This window comes from Anser brachyrhynchus (genome assembly GCF_964034855.1).
Source record: "Anser brachyrhynchus genome assembly, chromosome: Z".
In the NCBI taxonomy this organism is placed as follows: domain Eukaryota; kingdom Metazoa; phylum Chordata; class Aves; order Anseriformes; family Anatidae; genus Anser; species Anser brachyrhynchus.
The window spans coordinates 39,803,363-39,825,658 of record NC_137697.1 but is presented as its reverse complement, the minus strand read 5'-3'; the positions used below and the strand labels follow the sequence as shown (position 1 = coordinate 39,825,658).

The window sequence follows — 22,296 nt, the reverse complement described above, 5'->3', positions numbered from 1 at the left end:
AATCAGAGCAGGTTTCTCAGAAAATGACCAATGTTTTTACCGATAAATGGATTTTTTTTTTTTTAGTTCCTTCTGATCTCATTTCATTGAATGCCCTCATTTACCACCCATGGGTAGGCCCCGTTTTTTCCCCTTCTAGTACTAATCTTACCTTTGTTGATTTCTCAAGAAGGAAGTCTAACGCCCTTTCCCCTTGCATTTGATCATTTTTCTATTAAATGGCAAGAGCAGATGCCCTGTTCTGAGAAGTCCTAAGCATGCTTTCAGTATGGGTATTGCTAACAGATACTCTGGAAGCTCTGCTACCACAGATTTCTGTTGGTGCTTTTGCAGTGAATGTAATCGTTGCAGGTAGATGATGTTGCCGTGATCACATTTTTCGTATCTTCCCGTTCCCAGCCATCAGGGAAGGGGAGGTAGTAGCTAATGCTTCACCTTCATAGACTGGGTCACCCTCAGCAGTTCTTCCATCCCTCTCTACTTGTCTTATCTCGGTCTACTCCGTGTCGTGCTATTCCAGGTGCCCCTGGAGCTGGGGATGTGCAGCAGGAACTGGGAGGCATGCTCCACTTTACCAGGTCATAGGGTGACTTTTGCTGAGCCAACAAATAAGAATTAGTAGAAGAACAATGTTTCACCTGTTTTATTCAACTGTGAAAACTGAGCACTGTTGCAAGCTTGAAATGCTGGTGAGGTGGGTGGGGGAGAGAAAGCCTGCACTATATAGGAGGTGTGGTGTTAAGCTCTTGGAATATGCTTAAATACAAACTAGAACAGAGATAATTGTTGAAAAATAATTGACTTGCAGGGTTAGTACTTCGACACTGGCGTGGCACATTGGAAAATCTAGTTAAATCTAGAAGATATACCATGCTAATAGGTAGATTTACTATTTGTAGTTGGAATAGTCTTGATTCTTCCTTAAAAAATGTATGTGAACGTAACTGACTGTAATGGCATCCCTGCCGTACACTTGAGTATTAGTTCTCGGGTTTAGTGGCATTTAAGATTCAAAGATGTTGGGGTCTATAGAGGGAACTGGTAAGGCATGAACTATTTGCAGAAGTTTACAGAGAAGGATTGGAGGACTTAATGTTAGTTTTTCAGCCATGCAGGGAGAAGTAAGAACTAGAGTCAGGCCTCAGCTGAGGTTTTTGAACATCTCGGTAAAATTTAGCTGATAGAAGATCTTTGTTAGTCACAACTAATTATTCATGTAATATGGGTGACTGAACTTTCTCTGGTTTAGCAGAAATAAAGGGAGTGTTTGTACGAACCAGGTCCAGCAAACACCTTGCTTGCAACAACAGCTATTTGTTTTTTTCTGACAGATTCAGTTTATTCTGGAGAGGATCAAAAGGAAATCGCTTTATCTCAAAGTCTTGGCTATGACCTTAAATACCTTTCTATGTGGATATTTATAAAACATGAAATAGTTATTGGATCTTTTCTCTCTAAGATAGTTAAGTGCTAATTAGGTTTTAAGTACTAGATAAACTCTGTTTTAGTAGTTATTTCTACAGACACATGGCAGGACCAAAATTTTACCTTAAGCTGGCTGGAGACAACAAAAAAGAAGCACCAGTAAACACCACTTTGGTGTACAATATGTTTATGATTGAAGTAACAAGAAAATACTTACATAACTGATTCTGTCATTCTCAGAAAACTAAAAATAGTACCTAGTCTTTTAACCATACTTTACAGCTTCATAACTCTCAAAATCATTAAGTAGGTTAATATATTGATTTTCAAAGGTAAGGGAAAAATCAAAATTGCATAATTTAGAGACACGTAAGTCACGAATTTTTAAAACATGAACATATATTCAGCTGCCAATTTTGAGGCCTGATTTTTCAACATCAAAACCAGACATTTATTTATTTTGGAAGAAGGAGGGCATATTTAGGTCAGGTTCACCACTTCATTCTTGTAGCCCAACTTTAGTTCTTTTTTTTTTTTTTTGACTGCTAGTTTGTATGGTTTCCCCAACATGAAATTGGGCTGCTTCTGATATGCCTATTGCTTATTTTAATGGATAAAATATAAGGATTCTTTCTTTTTAACCTGATGATGACTGAATACACGTGTTTTTTTCAGTGTGTCTCCTACACTACTACTGTTTTCCAGTCCTATCTGTGCCCAGGCTTCCCCTTTTTGAGAGCTAGTTCTCTCAGCAATTCTGCATTACAAATAAATGCTGTTAATAATAATAATAGAAGCTGCACCACGTGTGTTTATGGAGATTCTCTGTGAATCTCTGTGTGGGAAGGGTTTGAAGTATGGTTTGAAGGTGGGTGTGCAGGGAGTTTATTTTTTTCCCTTAAATAATGTTCACTTTACAAATTACACCAAGTATTCTTCCATTTTAGGATGTATTCTTGTTCCAATTTAAGACTCCCGTCAGTAGCCTTGGTCATTAATCAAGTTCCGTTAAGCATGTTAATACATAGATTTACTATGTGTTGTTAAATTAATTTTGGTTCTTCTTTGAAAATAATAGCAGATAATCCCAAAATGTTACTCTTTCTGGCTAGACTTTTAAGTAAGTACATCAAGTGCATAATATTAAAATAAATAGAGCGGTTTCATTAAAATTTGATTAAACCTTTATTTCATTACTGATTTAATAACGTGCTTTAACGTTATTCTAATGTTTAAATTACTTCAGATCCCTTAACTTCAATCCTTGTTCCAGCTTTGCTTTTGCTTCCATTTTTTTTTATTTTACCGTGAGACTCTGAATAGGGCACAATCTCATACCAAGGAGTGGTGATTTATTAACTTTGTTTTTCTGCTTTAAAAATCACACTGCAACCACATCTCCAGGCACAGGCATATTAAAATATAAAAGCTTAATGTTAAAAGAAATTAACTAACTACAATAGTACTACGACAATGGCACTAGAAAGTGAAAATACACCTCCCAGTTCCCTCAGGGAGAAGCTTGAAAGCATCTGACACGTTGATATGATAAATGGGTGGATAGATGAGAACTGAAAGGAGGTTTTACGCTTTGTAAAGGAGATGCCCTACATGGGACTTAGTAACGACACTGCTTCTCTTATGATTGATCTCTAGGCAGCAGTTGTGGTGGTATTCAACTTTGCTATGGTTCTGCTAATATTTCCTGCTATCCTGAGCATGGACCTTTATCGTCGAGAAGACAGGAGGCTGGATATATTCTGCTGTTTCACAAGGTGAGAATGTGTGACAGATTGATAGATGAGGTGTGTCCTTTTTGTGGTCACCAGTCAATGCCACTGTTGCCAGTCAACTCCGCGGTCAATAGTGGGAGTTCACTGCAGCAGGGTCTGTGCGTTATTGTCATGGTTTGATTTCTAGTGACTAAATTGTGTTTGCTACTATGTTTTTTACCTGAGGGGAAAAATTAAAGTAAGTCTCTCCCTCTCTCCCTCTCTCCCTCTCTCCCTCTCTCCCTCTCTCCCTCTCTCCCTCTCTCCCTCTCTCCCTCTCTCCCTCTCTCCCTCTCTCCCTCTCTCCCTCTCTCCCTCTCTCCCTCTCTCCCTCTCTCCCTCTCTCCCTCTCTCCCTCTCTCCCTCTCTCCCTCTCTCCCTCTCTCCCTCTCTCCCTCTCTCCCTCTCTCCCTCTCTCCCTCGTCACCTTTCGTCATCTTTGCTTTTCACACTCACCTAGGAGCAGACACGGTTTGGCTTTTTCATTTTGATATCAAAGAGAGAAAGTACTTTCCTAAATTTGTTTCTGCAGGAGTGGTTAGAACAGGGAACTGATCACAAGAGAGTAGTCTTGCTTTTTGTTTCTGATTCAGTCATGCTTTCGCTGGATGGCCTAATGTACTTGGATTTTGGAGGCCTAATTCCTAGAAGTAGCAGACAATCAGGCTTTCCCTTTATTCTCCCATCTACAGTTGTGCCAAATGTATCAGAATTTGGGCCCGTTTAGATAAGAGGCAATTCAGTTAATGCTTTGTATAGGCAAGCAACATTCTGAATTCCTCATTTTTTGGTGGATTTTTTCACTTGATGAAAAATACCTGATAGTGTTTTCCGTTGTTAATTTGTCATTTCTTATTAAAGGAAGAGGTTTGTCTCTGGTATTTATTTATTTTTTTTTAAATAAACTAGCTATATGTTAGGTTCTTGCATAGACTAAGATAAAGGGAATGCTTCAAAGGAATACTTTTGTAATTTTGTCTCTTCGTGTAGCCCATCCTTCCTGGAAATTAATCCTTGCATATGTTTACTTCATTTTTAAAACATTCAGTGAGTGTATGGCAAGTGGTTTCAAGCTGCCTCCCAAACGTCTGAGATCTTATCCAGAAGGCCCAAATATTATTTAACAGTTACTTTAATAGTTCTAAACAGAAGAACTCAGTATGTCATGTGTTTACATTTTCATCTAAATAGCTTAATTCTCAGCATGGGCACATGGATGCAAACTCACGCATTGTGCATTCAGACTGTGTGACTACCTAGCTATTGACCTGATTAGCATGTGTAATTAATGGAGTTATATGAGTTGATGTCAATGTCTTCAGACAAATACTGGTTCCTTTTTTGCTGAGCACAAGAAACGTGCGCATATTCTCTGAGGCCTGCAATTAGAACCACGTCTAAGAAGTGTCTGAACATAGAGGTGCAGAAGAAAATCTATTTCAAAGCACGACGCTTAATTAACTTAAACCATCTAATAGTAGTAAGAGCAGTTTCAGCCAGAAGCAGATTATCTAATCTAGTCTGAATAAAATAAAGATGTGAACAGATGTTTTTCTTTTCTCTTACAGTCCATGTGTCACTAGAGTGATTCAGATTGAGCCTCAAGCATATGCAGAAAATGACAATACTTGCTACAGTCCTCCACCCCCGTACAGCAGTCACAGTTTTGCACATGAAACCCAGATTACAATGCAGTCTACAGTGCAGTTGCGCACAGAATATGATCCCCATACGCAGGTGTACTACACCACAGCAGAACCGCGCTCAGAAATATCTGTACAGCCTGTGACAGTGACTCAAGATAATCTTAGCTGCCAGAGCCCAGAAAGCACAAGCTCGACGAGGGATTTGCTTTCCCAATTTTCAGACTCCAGTATGCATTGCCTTGAGCCACCCTGTACAAAGTGGACACTGTCAACTTTTGCAGAAAAACATTATGCTCCATTCCTCCTAAAACCAAAAGCTAAGGTAACCAGAGAACAATTTACCTGTTTCTCAGAAATGGACTTCTGCCCTGTCTAGTAAGAAAATTATCCTGACAATAATAATAAATATAAGGAATAAATAGAATTGTTTTGGAGTAATAATTCATAATAATTTAAAGCTATATTCATACCTTAAAAATTTTTTCTTTATAGCCATGTACTGACATAGTTTTTAAGTTAAGAGGGAGGGTGTTGCTGACTTTCAGTAACGTAAGCTTGTGAACTGTGAAACTAAAGCCACTTTTTAACTTTGTTACTGTGTAAGTTTTTCATCAGTGATACAGAGCCCCTTCAATAAAACACAGTTTAGCCTTGTCATATGTGTATATGAAAATAAAAGAAAAGAAACTTTAGAAGTATGGTGATGGGTGCTAATTTTGATCCTGGTTCTTCAGCATGCTGTTGTGAATTGCTAGTTTCTTTAAAAACCTAACACCAAATGCATTTCCATTTTTTCTTGCAGATTGTGGTTATTTTTCTTTTCCTGGGTTTACTTGGGCTCAGCCTTTATGGAACTACCCGGGTAAGAGATGGACTAGATCTCACAGACATTGTACCACGGGAGACACGGGAATATGACTTTATTGCCGCACAGTTCAAGTACTTTTCATTCTACAACATGTACATTGTGACACAGAAAGCAGACTATCCAAATGTCCAGCACTTACTCTATGAACTTCACAAAAGTTTCAGCAATGTGACATACGTTTTGTTGGAAGAGGATAGGCAGCTTCCCAAAATGTGGTTGCACTACTTTCGAGACTGGCTGCAAGGTAAGAGGAAAATTGCATGAACCTTTCTTCATTTTACAGTAGCAACCACTTATTCAATGTAGTAATGCTCCTGTCTTCCAGTATGACCACACAGTTAAAGGCTGCTTGCATCAGGCTCATATCTAGGTTCTGATCTGATTTTTGACAATGCCTGGCTGTTTCTCCAACAGTTCAGTTCTGTGTGGCTAAGTTTACTCCCTGTTAAGAAAGTTTTGAGGCTTTAAAGATTATATTCTTGAGAGGCCATCTCACGCCATTAATTTCAAAGCAGCTAGTGAGGAGTTCTGATTTCTAATTAATGACTAAATACGGCCCAGTATCTTGGGAAAATAAATGTTTGCTGAGTGTTTTGAGAACAGTAAATGAAAAGTCCCAGTTCAGCAATGTATTTTGGCACAGGATTAACTTTCAGCACATGAGTGATCCTGTTGGCTTCAGCTGGGACTGCTGGCATGAAGAAAATTCAGTGTGGCTTAGGCGTTTTATTGGACTGGGAGTGCACCACACATTCTAGATTTCCAGTCAAGTGTCCTCACTCTTTCTGTGGTGCTGCTTTTTCTGAGGTGAATTGTAAAGGGTTGTGGGGAGGCAAGAGGAGGCATGGCCTTTCAGGCACTATGATGATAATTAAATTGAAGCCAGCTTATTAAAGATATTAAAGATATTATAATTACACGTGTTGAGACAAATAACTGTTTTGTATTTAAAATAAATGGTACAGTTACATCTCAGCAAATTTAACAGTTCTCTGCTGCAAGCAAACACGTTCTGCCTAGAAATATGCCTGTCCTACCTCTGCCTTTCTGTTGGAAGAATCTACAGGAAGCTTTTTGCCAAGAGAAGAATAAATTATGCTGATCTACTGAAAATATAAATTTTAACCATAACTGTTCACAGATAACCAATGTAGCCAATGAATCTTAGAAAACATTTGCATAGCTGCCAGTATTCGGGGTATTTTCTTCCTTCCGAAAATATCCTAAGCAATATTAGAAAAGAAGAGGCATCTAAGTGACATGCATAATAAACAAAATTACCAATTTTCTTGTGTGTTCAATGCATTGATAAAATCAAGCAGAGCAGGGTCTCAGCTATTAGCTTTGTTGGTTTTTTAATGTTTATTACATGTATTGGATCTGTTCATTACAGTCTCCTTACTGTAAGTTTTACTTGAAATATTTTGCTCACGTAAGCATATTGAGCTGCAAGGGAAGGCAAGACCAGCAGAAAGAAAAATTCAACATAGCTTATATGTTTTTCTGGATTGGAACCTTAATATACTTTGTAGCTTTGTAAGCAATAATCTTTTTCTATGCTTTTCCAAACTCTCATAATGCTTCTGTTTATGTCATTTCTTTTGCGGTTATTTTTTCTGTCGTCCAAAACACTAGGGAAAAATGTGTCTGGTCCCACCCCTGTGGAACCCATGAGGTAGGTAGGAATCTGAGAAGATTGTGTTCACAATCTTCATGTATTAGTGCTGAATCTGAGCATAGCCTGCCAATGATAAAACGAGGAAAAGGTGCCCTTGGATCTGCTTCTTTGCTGTCTGCTCTCAGTGAAACGCTGGAGGCTAGCCCACTTGGTGTTGCTCCAGGGGTTGCTCTGTGCCTCCTCTCCCAGGCCTTCCACTTACCTTCCTGGATCTCTTCCATTTTAGTTGCCTCTCCATAATCACCTCCTAGTGCTAAGGACTGTCTGAGCGCCCCACCACCCAATGCCTACACATCTCCTCTGTGCTGTATGTACATGTTCATAAATGACCTTTCCAAGTCTGCACTAGTCTTAGGGGTGTTCCTGTTCTCTTCTTATTGCCCGTGGTTACTTTTCCCCTTCTGGTCCATATTAGCCTGCGGGCCCTCCCTCCTCGCCCTTTGCTGTTCCCACACTAGAGGAGCTGTGGGTGTCCTAGTACCCTGGATGCCCAGAGCTACAATGTTACATGGGAATGGTCAGGGGCATTCCCGGGATGGAAGTGTTGGCTTGTGGTGATTAAAGTGGACGTGCCAGCTCTGTGACTGAAGGCACATTGTTTTGCCTGCTGACCACTACAGATTTCAAATTAATCATTATGATTACTACTCAGCACTTAGGCCTGTGTCCTTACGACTGTTCCCTACCTTCCCCAAGAAGAGGAAGGCATAGTTAGGACAAAACAGTTAGCTGCTTTGTAATGACACAGGGCTGTCTTTACAGATAATGCATTTACAAAGCAGTAAAGAAGAAGGGTACAGGGCATTAATGTAAAGGGGGAACTAAACTGTTGTAGTAAAACAATTCCATTATAGTTACGGAATTGTCTGAAGGTGCAGACGCTAATTAACAGAAAGATATATGGTCATTACCAAATGGTACTTGAAGCCAAGGGAGTAGAGGAAGGGAAGGCGAAAACAGAATTTGCAGGCAGAATGCAGTTCTAGGCTGGATCCAAGGAGGATCCTTTAAGAGATGGGAATAGTTCTGTTGCTGCATTTTTACATGCTGGAGACAGCAGGATAATTGAAGTAGGGGTAACTTTGAACTTAATGGCTAATTCGTACTGGCTTCACTGGAGTACTTCAGTACTAGAGATTAATGGCTCAAGGCGGCCTTCTGACCATGTATATGCATTGTCCATGCGTTTATGTGTATGCATTTGTCCAGCAGATTACAGGATGGATTGGAGGGAAGCAACAGCATATGAACAAAAGCATTTTTTATGAAGATAGCGTCCTTGGTTTAGCCATACACTTCTAGTTTCTGTACAGTTGAGTGCCATCAGCCTAACACGCTTCTTTTGGCAGAGGTTCCCTTGTATTTGGCTTCCTGGTGTCCAGTCGTATTAACATATTTTCTGCTATTGAAAATGCAACAGAAGAGAGTTAATACTAATCGTTCATTTAAACTGGGGATGTTAGCATTATTTTTGCAAGTGACTGAATGTAAATGAGGTAGCTTGAATTTCCTGGCTTGACCTTAGGCTTGTTTCTGCAAAGGGTAATCTTATCTCACATTACATGATGCCAGCTGTTCACATGGGTAGGCAGGAATTGCTTCGTCACCTCCATTCCAGTATCCCGCGTAATTTTGGAGGGTTTTGCTTTTTTTTTTTTGAAGTATTAAGCAAAAGTCACTGCTAACATGAAAAAATCCCATACATAACATTTTAAAAATTCCCTTACTATTTTTTTAAACTTCTCTGCAGAACAACATCAACAAGTTACTTTTATCTTTCTGACGAGAAACATTTCATTAATCTCAGTTATCTTTACAGTATATTAAAGGTCTTTTAAATCATCGGTGGAAACAATATATAATAAATGTATTATTTGCTTTGTAAGCAGTGACTCTGCTATTATTTTCAAGGTGTTATAGGAAATTTTATTTATTGAAATTTTGAAATTCTCTAGAAATGAGACACAACTGAGTGTGGTTTCTTGATATTCTTTCCACAGACTTTCAGTTTCAGCAAGGTCAGTAATAAAATGGCCCAAACTGCAAGGTGGTTAAGCCATCTGAGTAATAAAGACATAACAGGGAACAGGTTTTGAAGGATGATCGAACTTGTAGGAACAGCGAAGGGGCAGAAAGGGAGAGATGTGAAAGAGCTGAATTTCCATCCACTGTAGTAACATAAAACGTACGTGCCCATTTTTTAACATACCTTGTGACCACAAATTGGTAATGTTGCATGCAAATGAGTGTATTGGGTATTGTGTGTCAGTGTAGCCCCGTGACAGGAGCTGCACGTTAGTCTGGAAGTTCCACCCCGAACATTGTCTAGCATAGCAACTTGTGTGCTCCTCTTACTGAAGGAAACCGTTTCTGCTGTAACTTAAAAGTCAAGCTGTTCTTTGGTGGTCCCTCCGTTTTCGTGATGATTATGATAGCAGAAATGCTCTCACCTAGCCACTTCCTCAGAGACTGACGCAGAGCTGAGCTGTGTTATGGAGGGGTGGGTTTGCATTTCTGCACGTCTTTAACAGTGTTTTCCCCGCTCTGAGGGCAGCAGTAGGCAGTGCTTTTTAAAGGAGGGCTGCGAAGCTCCTTTGGTGGTGTCGGGAAGCCTGGCGATGAACCGTCCTCCTCCAGGTGGCACAGCGGCAGATTTGCCAGGCCCTCTGCATGACTTCGTTCCCCGCTTTCTGGCTTTTTTTGTGGGGTGCAGTTTTGCAGGACAACATGGGAGGCAGTTTTCTCAGGGAGTGGGGGAAGAGTTCGTCAACGGGAGCAAGTACTTAGGCCCGGGGGCGGTGTCAGTCGGGCCTGTTTTCTCTTCCAGCACTCTTATCTCCTTACAGCTGTAGCTAACCTATCAGATCTGTAATGATGGTTTTCATTACGGCTCCTCAGTGCAGCTGTGAGGTGGGCTGGTGATTTCCAGCACCACCACCACCACCCCCTGGCCTTTTCCTTCCCTTCCCTGGACATGCGGTTTGTCATCTGTTCGCACAGAGCCTCCTTGTACCGGGCTGCGGCTTCCTGTTCTAAATCTGATCCAAATTTGTGCCGTGAGGTGTTCCCTCCCCCTTAAAGGGTGGCAAAGAGGAAAATAACAGTTGAGAGTGAATAGGTGTTGGCTGTGATCTTTACATGTGCTGGCAGCAGATCCCACGACTTGTATTAGCTACACAAGTTGAACAGATGGAACAAATTGACAAAATCATGTTCACTCACGCTGCGCTCGAGGAGCAGCTGAGTTGCTGTTTGAAGTTGAAAGTTTGAGTGTGTTTTTTTTTCCCCTTGTAGTGGAATTTCTGGTTATATCGTAGGAGCTGTTGCCTCGGTGCTCTGCAGTAGCCCAAAACACTTAATGAGAGTGGTGTGTGTCCTCCTCCTCTGTGCCCTAATACTCTTGGCCAGCATTTTGGTGAGGGAGGGGGGGGGAGCACGGAGAGTGTTTCTCTTCCAGATAATGGGCTAAATGGCTCTCTGTTTTTAACTCTCAGGTAGGCAGTGATGTTAAATGAGCGCTGAACCCAGACCCTTCTGTTTTGGCACCATCTGTGTTAGCTTTGTTTTGAGGAGGGTGTATATGAAAGGGGCAATAAATGAGATATAGTTATGGATTTTGTGTGTAATGATTCTGGAATTGTAGCTCATGAGGGTAAACACTTTTTATTTTAGTTTTAATTCTTCCCAACGTATTACTCCAAGCAGAGTGCTAGGTTGCTGTGTCACAGCTAGCATTCCTGTCAGGCAGTGGTGAGGCTATACAAACTCAAGAAAGTCTCTGAGAAGGACACTTGACCTGAGAGTCCTAATCCTACCTCAGATCTCCTGTAGGCATTGAGGGTAGGGTGGTTACTCCAGTGCAGATTGCATCTGTGGTATGCTAATCCACTTTTGCTGGTCAGCACAATGTGGGAAGAGTGTTGAGGCTTCTCCCTTACACCTTCTTGTTTTCCTGCCTTTCTCTGCACAAAAGACAGGACGTGAAAGTGGTACTTTTACCTTACCATACTGTGAGTGAGTGAGGAACCCAAATCTGGGAGGCTGTGGGTGGATAATTTGATTCCTGCTTCAGCTACACAGGGTCAAAGTTTACATTGAAAAAAGTCGTTCTTCTTTCTTTCTACTGAAATTTGTTTCTGATTGATTTCTTACCTGTTTGTTCTGTCGTCTTCTTGACTTTCTTAACTCTTCAGGACTTCAGGATGCATTTGACAGCGACTGGGAAACTGGGAAGATCACTTACAACAATTATAAAAATGGATCTGATGATGCTGTTCTGGCTTACAAACTCTTGGTACAAACAGGCAACAGAGCAAAGCCCATTGACATCAGCCAGGTACTGTATCAGAGTCCATACTGGTTTATACAGGAATGCACAAGTCATCAGGAGTAGGGAGAGGTGGAAAGAGCATGTCATAGTCCCTTTTTCATCTTTAAGAATTGAAATACCTGAGTTATACCATTCTGCGTGGCCTTGCTGACTTTGCTAGAGCTATGTATTAGCTGCAGTCTGGCCTGTGTTGCAGAGTGTTCAAAGTCAACACTGGGAATGCCTGTCCTTGGTAATTACTGGGCAGATTGTGTTAAATGCTGCTCCCGTCTCAAACATACTCTCTGTTCTCACTGGAGTTGTGGAGGATGCATTGCTGCATCCATAGATGGAGCCTGGTTCTACGTGAGACATAGAGCCAACATCAGCCTTGTTGTATTAAGAGGCATTGCTGCTGGTTTGAATCAAGCTTCCTTACAGGGTCAGTTTTTGCTCAGCTTTTGCTGTGGTTTTGCATCTAGCATTTCTAATCATTTGCTTAGTTCCTACCAGTTTATTCAAAACCTGAATTTTAAAGAAGGATGTTGATGAATGATAATATCATATTCTTGTACTGTCATCACTAAAAAAAAATATACTGTAGTAGAACCAGGAATGGCAGTTGGCTGAGCTGCCTAAATAGGATACGTCTGACGTGCTTTCATAAGGTTATCACAGGATATGACTGCTGTAGCCATTGGTAGGTGGAAACACATTAGGTTTGACTCCTTTAGCTAAAATTATACTTAAAACCTCGAAGAAAAAAATCTGCAATAATCTAGCTTCTCCTGTCCTAGAATCCCTATTGACTCACTGTGCTTTTAGGCAGAAAAACAGTCTTTCTAATGAGCTTCTTGGCAGATCTGCTTATTGTCTTTCTCTCTTTTGCTGGCATTAAAGGTGAAAGATTTACAGAGTACATTGTTCAAAGGTACTATGGTGTGTAAAACACACGGCTGTATAGCAACATGCAGCATGCTGTCAGGTCTGAATGAAGCTTCAGCTGTGAATTAAGGAAAGAAAGGGGGTTGAAGAGAAAACCTTTAGTGAGGTTTTGTTTAGCAATGTGTACCAGGTACGTGGTGGAACAAATGTGATTGGACTACAGCTGCTGATATAATTTCCTGTGCCTGGGAGGGAGAAAAGTGTGGTGCACCCACAGGGGCTGAGCCCTGTACTATGCAGTTCCAAAGACAGCTTGAAGACATACAGTTGTTGCATATCCTGTGGATTAATTGAATCCAGATCTTTGGAATCCAGCTTTTTTTTAACGGCTGTCACTGTTGTTTTTCATTTCATTAAAAAGACCTGAAACTGGAGCCCAGCCAGAATTTTAAATAAACAAAACAAAACAAAAAAGCAATACTTTTCATCCACAGAGTCCTCTGTCAGAGCCCTAGCTGTGCAGTATTTAGCTTGAGAACCCTAGAAGAGTACCACTGCTGTTTACCCCACAGATACAGTTGCCCACAGTGACCCAAATAGCATAGGGCACTCGTCTGCTTTCTTGATGCTGGGCATTTTCTGAATACACAGGTCATAGGAGGCAAGTGTTAGCAAAATTTATACAGATGTTGTTTTATTTTTATAGCTCTCCTCCATTTACTGGGTGGCATTTCCTTCAGTGTTAACAACAGAGGTTAACTGCACACAGACGTGTATAGGGACTCTTGCCAGATTTTCTTTCCCTTTCTTTAAATATGTTTCTCCAACTTGGTTGTTTTTTACTCTTGGCTGCAGGCTTTTAGAATTCAGGTTTAATTGGTTCAGTCTATTCTGGAACCGTCTGCTGATTTAGTGGTTATAGTAAATACTATCTGAGTATTAATTTATAAATAACCACTTTCTACCATCACTAGTTCTTTTTTAGGTTTCTTCTATATTGCCCAACAACAGTTCAGTGATAAGTCACTTCAACTGAAAGCTTATACTCTTTGTTTTTCCCCTCCTATGTATGTGTCTTTTCATTGAAAGTTTTACAGCAAGAGCCCCAAAAACAAAGCTCATTTTGAAAGGCTTCTAATTTTTCCATTTTGCAGTTGACTAAACAGCGTCTGGTGGATGCAGATGGAATCATTAACCCAAATGCTTTCTACATCTACCTGACAGCCTGGGTTAGCAATGACCCTGTGGCCTATGCTGCCTCTCAAGCCAACATCCGGCCTCACCGCCCAGAATGGGTCCATGACAAAGCAGACTATATGCCAGAAACAAGGCTGAGAAGTAAGTAACATTTCATCTTAATGTCTTACAGTTTATATAAGTGCCCCCACTCCTTCCTTCAAGGACCAGTAACTCTCTAGTTGGTTGATGCTGTACAGGGCTCAGAAGCATAAACAGAACAATATATTGTGTTACTCTGTAGCCTCAAGAGACAAATGTACCATTGCAAATGTGATGCCACTGCAGGATTTTATCATGTTGAAAAATGAGTTTTATAACAGCTTAAAGCTCTAAAAACTAGTAATAAGAATTGCTTTTTAATGCTGTGTGATAGTTTTGTGAGAGAAACGTGGAGATTGCTTGAAATTGCTGCTTGTGTCGCTCCAAAGTGTTATCGCTCAGATTATACCATGCTTGTCCTCAATTCTTAATACCCAAGGGATTTTTATCGAGTTAGCTCATATGTCTAAGGTACCAACACTGGTATGGTACAAGAGCTGCTTAGGTAGGGGAGCAGTCCTATTCCATGCTGTTTGTTTTTTTCCTGAGTAGTAATGCTAGTTTGCGTTGCTTTGCTTCAGCTTTGAATTTATTGGGAAGATTGCTAGTTGGACACCGGTGAAGTGGAGAGGGCATGTGGGGGAGGCCTCGTGCACTTGGAAATGTGATTGGGTAACAAGCTAGCTGTGCTTCAGTGGATCTGAACCCTAGAGCTTTGTGGCAGTCAGCCAAGTCTTGTCTTAATGAAAATTTATAGTTGAGATTATAATAGGGCAAATCATGTTTAGCAAGTCAACTGAATGACCCTGCAGGGTCTGGAACACACAACGGCAGTAACGAAATGCTTGTTGTGGAAGCTTTTTTTTTTTTTTTTTTCTTGTGGTACAGTAGACTTAGCACTGAGCTTAAAAAGAAGCATGGAGAGCTTTGTCAAATTATTAAAGGATAAAAGGTTATGTATTTCCTCACTAAACCATTACTTTTATATTAGTGCTTTTTACAGTCATTTGCATCAGTAACAAAACATGGATTTCTGAATCTGAATTTCAAAGTATTCAACGGAAATCTTAAAAGCCAACCAACCTGACTGAATATCGCTTTCCTCTTTTTTTTTTTGTCAGTGGACCTCAGTCAATCTCAGGGAAATGATCTTTAATTTCAAAGGAACTGCACTTGCATAAAACATTTGGAGAAAATATTTAACATGATGTGATCTTCAATTTTCTGTTGCAGATAGGGACTTTTGGCAATCTGTTCAGTAAAAAGCACTATATAACTGATGAAGCTTAAACACATTGCTCTTAAATTATATAAAATTGTTTGGGAACTTAATATAGACTGGCTTCATCCCCTTGTATTGCAATGTAAAGTATAGTAATCTCCTGTGTTTAGAGTTTTTAAAATGTTGCTTGCTCCAAAGATGTAAAATTTAAATTCAACGCCTTTAAACATTTTGCTATAGAGATTGAAGTGTTTTGTTAATCATGCTCTCTGTGTATCTTCTTCCCAAACATGCATTTAAACATTGCTATCCTTTTCTTAGTTCCAGCAGCTGAGCCCATAGAATACGCTCAGTTTCCTTTCTACCTCAATGGATTACGTGAAACTTCTGACTTTGTGGAAGCTATCGAGAAAGTGAGAGCTATCTGTAGTAACTACACCAGTCTGGGGATCGCCAGCTACCCAAATGGTTACCCGTTTCTGTTCTGGGAGCAGTACATTGGGCTTCGCCACTGGCTTCTCTTATCCATTAGTGTGGTTTTGGCTTGCACGTTTCTGGTGTGTGCCCTCTTCCTCCTAAACCCCTGGACGGCTGGGATCATTGTAAGTTTATTATAAGGGTCTTTGTTGAAGTCAAATTCCTTTCAGCATAGCTCTTGCTGTAGTCGGGAAGGTTTTGTTTATGTCTGGGCCTCTGGTGGAGTATGTATATTGCATCATTCATTATATATTTATTCAACTTGAGGGGGTAGGGTTCACGCTAAAGGTACAAACCTCAATAACCTTAATCCTTTGGCCACCTTTTTTGCAGCTTTAAAGGTTTCTTATAAAGGCACATAAACTTTTGCCCTTGCTTAGATGCATACTAACATGGGAGATAAAGACACAGAGGAAAATTAAGAGTTTTGTTAAAGTTGCTTGTAATTATTTATTCCTTCTCCTCTTCTATCAAACAATGTTAGTTCTCAAGGCGGTTGCTTGTGACTAGCTTGCCTGTAAATTTTCCTACTAATTTCTGAATGCAGTCTTTCTGGAAAAACTGAAATGGTTAGGTTGTACAGTACGCACTGTGGAAGGAGTGTAACTGGGCTATTGACGAGAAAGAGTCATAAAATTCTAAACTGAAGAGAATACTCCTCCATGCTTTCTGCAAGGCACCATAAGTCTCACAGTAAACATTCAAGTTAAATTGAATGATGAGGTTCCTATGTTTAAATTCCATAAACTGTCGTATGGTTTATAAAATGCCAGAAGTAGAAAAGCATAAAATGGTTACTAGTTTTTGTAATGTACGTTTATACGACAGGTATGTTAAAAGGTAAATGTTTAGTCTAGAATATTTTTCATAGCACTTAATCAAGCAATTTATGTTATTATTCTTGATTCATTAACTTATAAAATCATTTATTGTAGTGCATACTTTTTTTCCTTTAGAAAAGGGGTTTATTTTCAGAGTCTACCACTGCTTGTATAAGTATGTCAATCTTTTTTTCTTGCTTGGTTTTAGAAACTTTAAAGTTGATTCTACAGATTTCCTCCCCTCCCTTTTCCTCAATTTTTTTACAAGGTAGATGAAAGAAAAATAAAGCTTTCCCTTAGATTTAACTGTTCACTTTGTTCATGTCAATCCCTCCAAGTATCTTAAAAGCTCAAAGCCCCTCTGTAACATGAGACTCATCAGCTGATTACGGCATTCACTTTCTTGTGGGCTTTAAACCTCCTCAAGAGTCATCCTCGCTTACATACACAGTTCTACAAAAAGAATTCCAGTAAAGATAGTTGAAAGTTACTTTTTCTGGAAAGATAGTCAGAGAATCAGGTGAATAAGAGAATGTAGGTTTGGTGGGTAACCATCATTAAGAAGAATAAACTATTTTTCAGATCACCTATAATATTGTAGCCAACAGAAAATTGATGCTTGCTCTGGTAACTGATTCTTAGGAGTATAATTTAAACCAGCTCTTTAGCAAGTCATTGCCAATGAGCACAATGAAACAAGGAAGGAAAACTAGTTTGCCGTTGGCAATAGAGGACTGCTTTTATAGTCACCATGTTGTTCTGAAATGTCTTTCTCTTCATTTGTCTAGAGTATGGGAAGTTACTAACAGCTCTTTGAAATCATCTAGGTGGTGGTGCTGGCTCTGATGACTGTGGAGCTGTTCGGCATGATGGGTCTAATCGGAATAAAACTGAGTGCAGTGCCTGTGGTTATCCTGATTGCTTCTGTTGGGATTGGTGTGGAATTCACTGTTCATGTTGCTTTGGTATGTAAAACTAGGAAGCATTTTCAAAGTATTTTAAAATAACGTCATGGCTATGTTCAGATCACAAATCCTTATAGTCGCTATAAGACTTTCCTGGTCATTTTCTGCAGTGTGGCTGTTGTTGCCTCAATGCTGAGAAACTCTTCTTGTGTGTACGTTCTGTATCTTGTGGAATAGCAGCCTTTGAAAGGAGATTTTCAAAATCAGATTGTCATTTAATGTCTCCAAGCCACTAAAATTTGAATGGATTCAGGTTCATATTCCACTTGAAAAATCTGCACCTTCTTTTCAGAACCCATCAACAGTTGGGCACAAATATGAAATACGTTGAAAAATAGTTTTCCAATGTGATGAGGAGGAGCAGAGGAAAAAAGAAATGCATTTTATGTAAACATTTTTAACATTTGCAAAGTTAAGTGTCCAAATCTAGAGTGCACCTATTCACCCAGCTTAGTCAACCTGATGTACACAAATGTGGCAAAATGACAGAGCTCTTGCAAGGGGGCAGTTTTGGGTGATCAAGGTCTGTAAAACTCATCTTGCTTTATTTAGTGATAAAGAAGAGATTAAAGGGCTATTTTTCTGTGTTCACATTTGATAGTGTCAGTGCTGAACTTTCCAACACTTTGCACACTCCGCAAAAGGAGATGAGAACTGAAGGGGATCTTAGCACACTGGAGATGTGTATACAAAAATGGGGCACAAGAAGTGGCAGGATGATAAAAATAATTTTAAGAAAAGTTGTAGGGGAAGGAGGTTAAATAGAAGCAACCGGATCCCTGAAGTGGTGATGCTTTTTTTCCCCTTACGCTATGGATAGTTAGACTTTTGGAGGTAAACATGTTTGCCAGCACTTGATACATTGGGAAGTTTTAGAAACCAGCTGCACAAGAGGAAGAAAGAAATCACAGTTTCATAGAAGTGACATTTTAAAAAAGGAAAATTGGAATACAGAAGTACAAAACACTTGTTTGTTTCTAAATGGAAATAAACCAATTTAATTTATAGTACCGTTTATATGTAAGTAAAAATCACCTGTGGCTGAAGCTAGAGTGCCAAGTGAATTTAAAATTGTGTTTTTTCACATTGAGTCTGGTGTCAAAATCTTTCCAACACAGGCTTTGACATAAATGCTTAGTAGACCTCAGATGATGGTAAGCAGTATATTCATAGGACTTAATGAATATACACCAGTCTTGCATTAAAAAAAAAGGCACTGTTGGTACAGACCTTGGATTGAACTTGTTGAAGAGTAATTAACAGTCTACTTGTGGTTCAGTTCTCTGCTGTCACCTGTGAATTGTCACTTCATTTTTTTCATTTTTTTTCATTCCTGCAAATAAATTCTGAGTCAACAGTAGACTCTTGTATTATGCATCCTTTAAAATCACACATACACATATGTAGTTTAGATAATGTTTTAATATGTTTGTGGATCAAATCCCACAGCTCCCATAGCTGCCATTCACAAGAGTCATCTCATTGACAGCTGCCTTTACCCTGAGGGGGATTCTTTATCCATTTGTGGATATGGGAATGTAAAATGTCCTGGACACGTTAATTTTCCATATACCATCATTAGTCCAATTGTAAAGATTAATATTACATGTTTGGGCTCCCTACAGAAATGAGGGTTGGGACCCTTATTCCACGTTTTTGGTCTGTTTGTCCCACCAAGTAACTTTTTAATATGTTGATTGATTTCAGCCAAATTTTGTTAGGTAAGTGAAAATAAGCTGCCAGAGAAGAGATACTTAAATACCAGGACCATGTGGAGGGTAGCTTCTTGAGCACATGTTAGTAGATGCAAGAGATTTCACCTAGGAGAGAAACCTTATAAATCACAGGGAGAATATCAAACAGATTGCTGTTTTCTTAAACTGTTACACTATACAATGAGAAGACCAATTCGTAAGAAACACCATTTGAGTGTTCTTGATGCAGCTTGTTCACTAAGGAGATTTAGGGAGAAAGATGGACATTTTATGAGTTATATTGTTGCTCATGCACTACTCTGTTCCGTATTATTACTAAGGCAATTTTATGTATAAGGCTGCTAGCTTTGAAGTAGTAAATGTTGCAAGAAACATTATTCTTGAGTGAAATAGAAGTGTTAAAACAGCACATAGTCTAGAGTTACTTTATGCCAATCCCATTGAATATGCTGGCAACTCTCCATCAGTTGGGCGCTTCCTTCCTATGATGTCTGGATCCTCAGACGTGTGAAGAAGAAATGTCCTGTACCAATGGACACTTCTTTGCATATGACAGAAAGACCTGACTCACTGATAAATGTTACCATGGGTGGGCGTATCTGAACAAAGGCTACTGGTCCTAGCTTGGTGTAGGAAAACCTCAGTCAGTGTTGGCTATTTTTACAGCAAACTTCCCATGATAGTAGTGGAAGCCATGTCCCCTTGAGAGTTTGAAGAGTAGCTCTATAATTTTTACACCTGAAGTGCTCTCACCGTGAAATGAATTCTTTCCAGGTGGAAATAAGCAAAGCTGGCAACATGAAAAGTCTACTGGTGCAAGCAGGCTTTGTTTCCAAAAATTACTGCTAGGGCTCTGATTCTTTAATCAGTGCTTACTCTGGTCGTGTGACTTCAGCAGCAGCTATGTGCTATGACTGCAGATTCAGACCTTGTCTTGAAGGTTAGCCAGCTACAGAGATATTTTCATAAACTGTAGACTGAAGTAATTAACTGGCAAAAAAACTGTGCATGCTATGAGAGAGACTGTTTGACAGGTTGTATGTATCTGTGTAATGAAATGAATTTCATTGTTTTACAGGCATTCTTAACTGCCATAGGAGACAAGAACCATAGGGCTGTCCTTGCCCTGGAACACATGTTTGCACCAGTGCTGGATGGAGCTGTGTCCACTCTGCTTGGAGTGTTAATGCTCGCAGGATCAGAGTTTGATTTTATTGTCAGGTAAAGCATTTGCGTGTGTCTTGACTTTATTTTAAAAATAAAAATAAGTATGCTTTCAATATTTAGTCATTTCAGTGTGTCTGTCATTTTATTACTATGCATGGTGTGTCAAGCATGCTGACATCATGGTCCTGCTTTCCTTCTGTTTTATTAACTCCTTGTTGCATGCTAGACATAGTAGTGTTTCCATTGCTGGTATTAAAATCTGTTCCAGGAAAATCTGACTCCCAGCGTGGAAGGAAACAAAAATGGCCCTCTTCAGCAAAGTTGGCTAATTCTGGATTTGAGTCAGTTCAAAATAGCGAGTATTGTCTGGTATTAGCTGGGTTTGACCTTTAACCTTTAGATCCTCCAGACTTCTTGTATGCACAAAAATTTTATGTTGAAAGGACACATGAACCTACAAACGTGCTGCAACTGTGCTACAAGCGTCGCTCTCTGGGCCTTCTCCTTCTGTCGTTATACGAGGCTTACAGCAGTGCTGAAAGCGGAGAGAAAGAAAGCTCTGGTTGGGAGCTAGGGAACCATAAGTATGAACACAGAACTTCATATTAAAATTTTGTAAAGCAAAGCCTGAAGGCCCTTCTGTTTAGAACTACAGGCAGGCTGTTTCTTGTGGATTTAATTAAGAATGTGAATTCGTCGAGTATGAGGGGAGAGCAAGTTTTTCTTTTGAGGGGAATTTGAGAAGTTCAGTGAAACAGATCCTATTCTATTCCAAACAACCTGTGGAACTCTGCAAAATGGCTAATCTTAGAAGTAACACAGGTTCTTTGTGGCAAACTACAGCATGAAAAAAAAAATTTTAAGACCTAAAACAGAACTGAGGTAGAACCGGGCCAAATACAAGTTGTCTTTAAGATGACTTAACTACTTAGGTAGACATAAGCTGGATAGATGACCAGACTTTGCTGACATCCACTTGACAACAGCAACAAAACATCAGAAGCAAGAACTGAGAGAATGGCTGCTAAATCTCATTAGGATTTTTTGTTTATGTGTATAAGAGATCTGAAGAAAGCAAGGTGGCAGGAGGTTTGTAGTTGGACCTCATGAAACCTGCATGGGGATTATTGTTATAGAGACACCGCATCTCCTGAAGTATAACAGGCATTTTTTGAGGTCAGGATTTTTTATTTTATTGGTGTTGAACAAATAAGTTAGAATTATTCTTTTAGGAGCTGATCTTGTAAGAGATGGAGGTGTTTGACATATAGGTTACTTACAGATTTAACCTAAATTTACAGGGGTACATTTGGTGTTTTACTTTCCTACTTAACAGACCAGATTTTGGCAAGAATATTTTTGTGTCATTGCAAATGGATGATTGTAGCAGCCCTTCATGCCAAATTTGGATTGGATATTCTCTTAGTATATAAAATGTGCCTTTCAACTTTTCAACTTACGTTATTTTACTTTTTTGGGCCATCAGTTTCTCATTTTCTAGCACAATCTGACTTTAGTTTGCCCTGTTTAAAAAAAATACAGTAAAATAAACTATCAGAGCCCAAGTATTGTTATAGTGGGTGAAGAAGATCCCAAACTTCCGGAAGGGGATAGATTAGTCCAACAATGTGGAAGATTAAGTAAATTAACAGACATTGTATACACCAAGTGGTCAGAGCTAAAATCCTGCTGTTTATCCTAGTGTTAGATGGATGAGATGCAAATGTTTTTAATGCCTGTTGTTGATTTCTGTCCCAGTATAAAGTTCTGGTGGTTTATGTTAGTGGAGTAGATTGGTTTGCTGATTTTTGCTAATGCAGATCAGAAATTCCAAAATGTTTATAATAGTAGGATATTTGTAGTTTTACAGGAGTCTGATATATTTGATCAAATGTGGAAAGACAGAGGCAGTAAAGTTTGTTGCCAGCTAGACAATGTAATCAGCAGACCCATTAGTAGCAAACTTGCCCTCAGTTCTTCTCCTACCCCTTCTCCTCCAGGAATTCACCAAGACCGAGTCCTTGAAATCATTAGTTACAACGCAGCCTTAAGTTTAGTCTGAGCCCCA

The 22,296-nt window shown here is 39.5% G+C and overlaps 1 protein-coding gene across 5 annotated transcripts in view; it reads left to right on the top strand.

Annotated features, from left to right (window-relative positions):
• The window catches only part of PTCH1 (patched 1), a 73,612-nt gene that overhangs the window by 42,076 nt on the left and 9,240 nt on the right, over window positions 1-22,296 (top strand). For all 5 annotated transcript variants that reach the window (XR_013943200.1, XM_080573033.1, XM_080573032.1 and 2 more), the window contains 8 exons: window positions 3,082-3,200; window positions 4,766-5,165; window positions 5,646-5,955; window positions 11,583-11,725; window positions 13,738-13,921; window positions 15,405-15,685; window positions 17,209-17,346; window positions 20,140-20,282. Coding sequence is in view for 4 of the 5 variants with exons in the window: in XM_080573033.1 (XP_080429159.1) it covers window positions 3,082-3,200; window positions 4,766-5,165; window positions 5,646-5,955; window positions 11,583-11,725; window positions 13,738-13,921; window positions 15,405-15,685; window positions 17,209-17,346; window positions 20,140-20,282 (1,718 nt within the window). In the remaining variant the exon portion in view is untranslated. The remainder of the gene's footprint in view (window positions 1-3,081; window positions 3,201-4,765; window positions 5,166-5,645; window positions 5,956-11,582; window positions 11,726-13,737; window positions 13,922-15,404; window positions 15,686-17,208; window positions 17,347-20,139; window positions 20,283-22,296) is intronic.